At 39.0% G+C, this 644-nt stretch overlaps 1 protein-coding gene across 2 annotated transcripts in view; it reads left to right on the top strand.

Moving 5' to 3' along the window:
- prkcaa (protein kinase C, alpha, a) overlaps nt 1-644 on the top strand; it is a 139,853-nt gene that overhangs the window by 2,353 nt on the left and 136,856 nt on the right. For both annotated transcript variants that reach the window (XM_035659406.1, XM_035659405.1), the window contains exon 2: nt 165-196. In XM_035659406.1, coding sequence (XP_035515299.1) covers nt 165-196 — 32 coding nt within the window. The remainder of the gene's footprint in view (nt 1-164; nt 197-644) is intronic.

The raw sequence follows: 644 nt of genomic DNA, 5'->3' as shown, positions 1-644 counted from the left end.
TGATAGCAATGCAATGCTCTAGTGATGTACATTACACAACACGCTGTCCCTGGAATGAATGAATGAATGTTCGAATAAATGAATGGATGTACTGTGTGTTTATACATGTGAGTGAGAAAGAGAGAGTAAACGGCAATTTAATTCAGCCTTCTTTGTTTTCACAGGGGATTTGGAAAACAAGGATTCCAGTGCCAAGGTAAAAACACTGACATCTGACTCATTCAGATATTATAAGACCTGTGGCTGTGTTTGGCTGTGTGTGTGTGTGTAATGTGCAATATGTAACGCACAAGCTTTAGAAAAGTGTACTTTTCCCACAGCTTGAAAGGTAGTTCTTAATTTGATTAGTCTGTACATACTGTAGTGTATCCTTTGCTGCTTTACTGTCGTGACGTCTGTCACATGAAACTTCACATGAACCGTCTAGGTATGGGAATCCAGAACTGGTTCCAGTTGAGAATTGGCTCCAAATTGTCTGATCCGTGTCCTGTCTGCAGAATCGTATTTCTGAGTGACATACAGACAGTTACATATTGTAAAACAATGCTTTTAAATTCATGCGTGGGAGGAAGAAATAGTCCAAAGTGCAGCTTCATTTCACGAAGACAGAACAGTTCTAATTGTAATGTCTGTAAAATGATCAT

This window comes from Morone saxatilis, unplaced genomic scaffold (assembly GCF_004916995.1).
Source record: "Morone saxatilis isolate NCDOM2014 unplaced genomic scaffold, NCSU_SB_2.0 Contig17, whole genome shotgun sequence".
Classification (NCBI taxonomy): domain Eukaryota; kingdom Metazoa; phylum Chordata; class Actinopteri; family Moronidae; genus Morone; species Morone saxatilis.
This window is presented reverse-complemented; position numbering and strand designations above follow the sequence as displayed.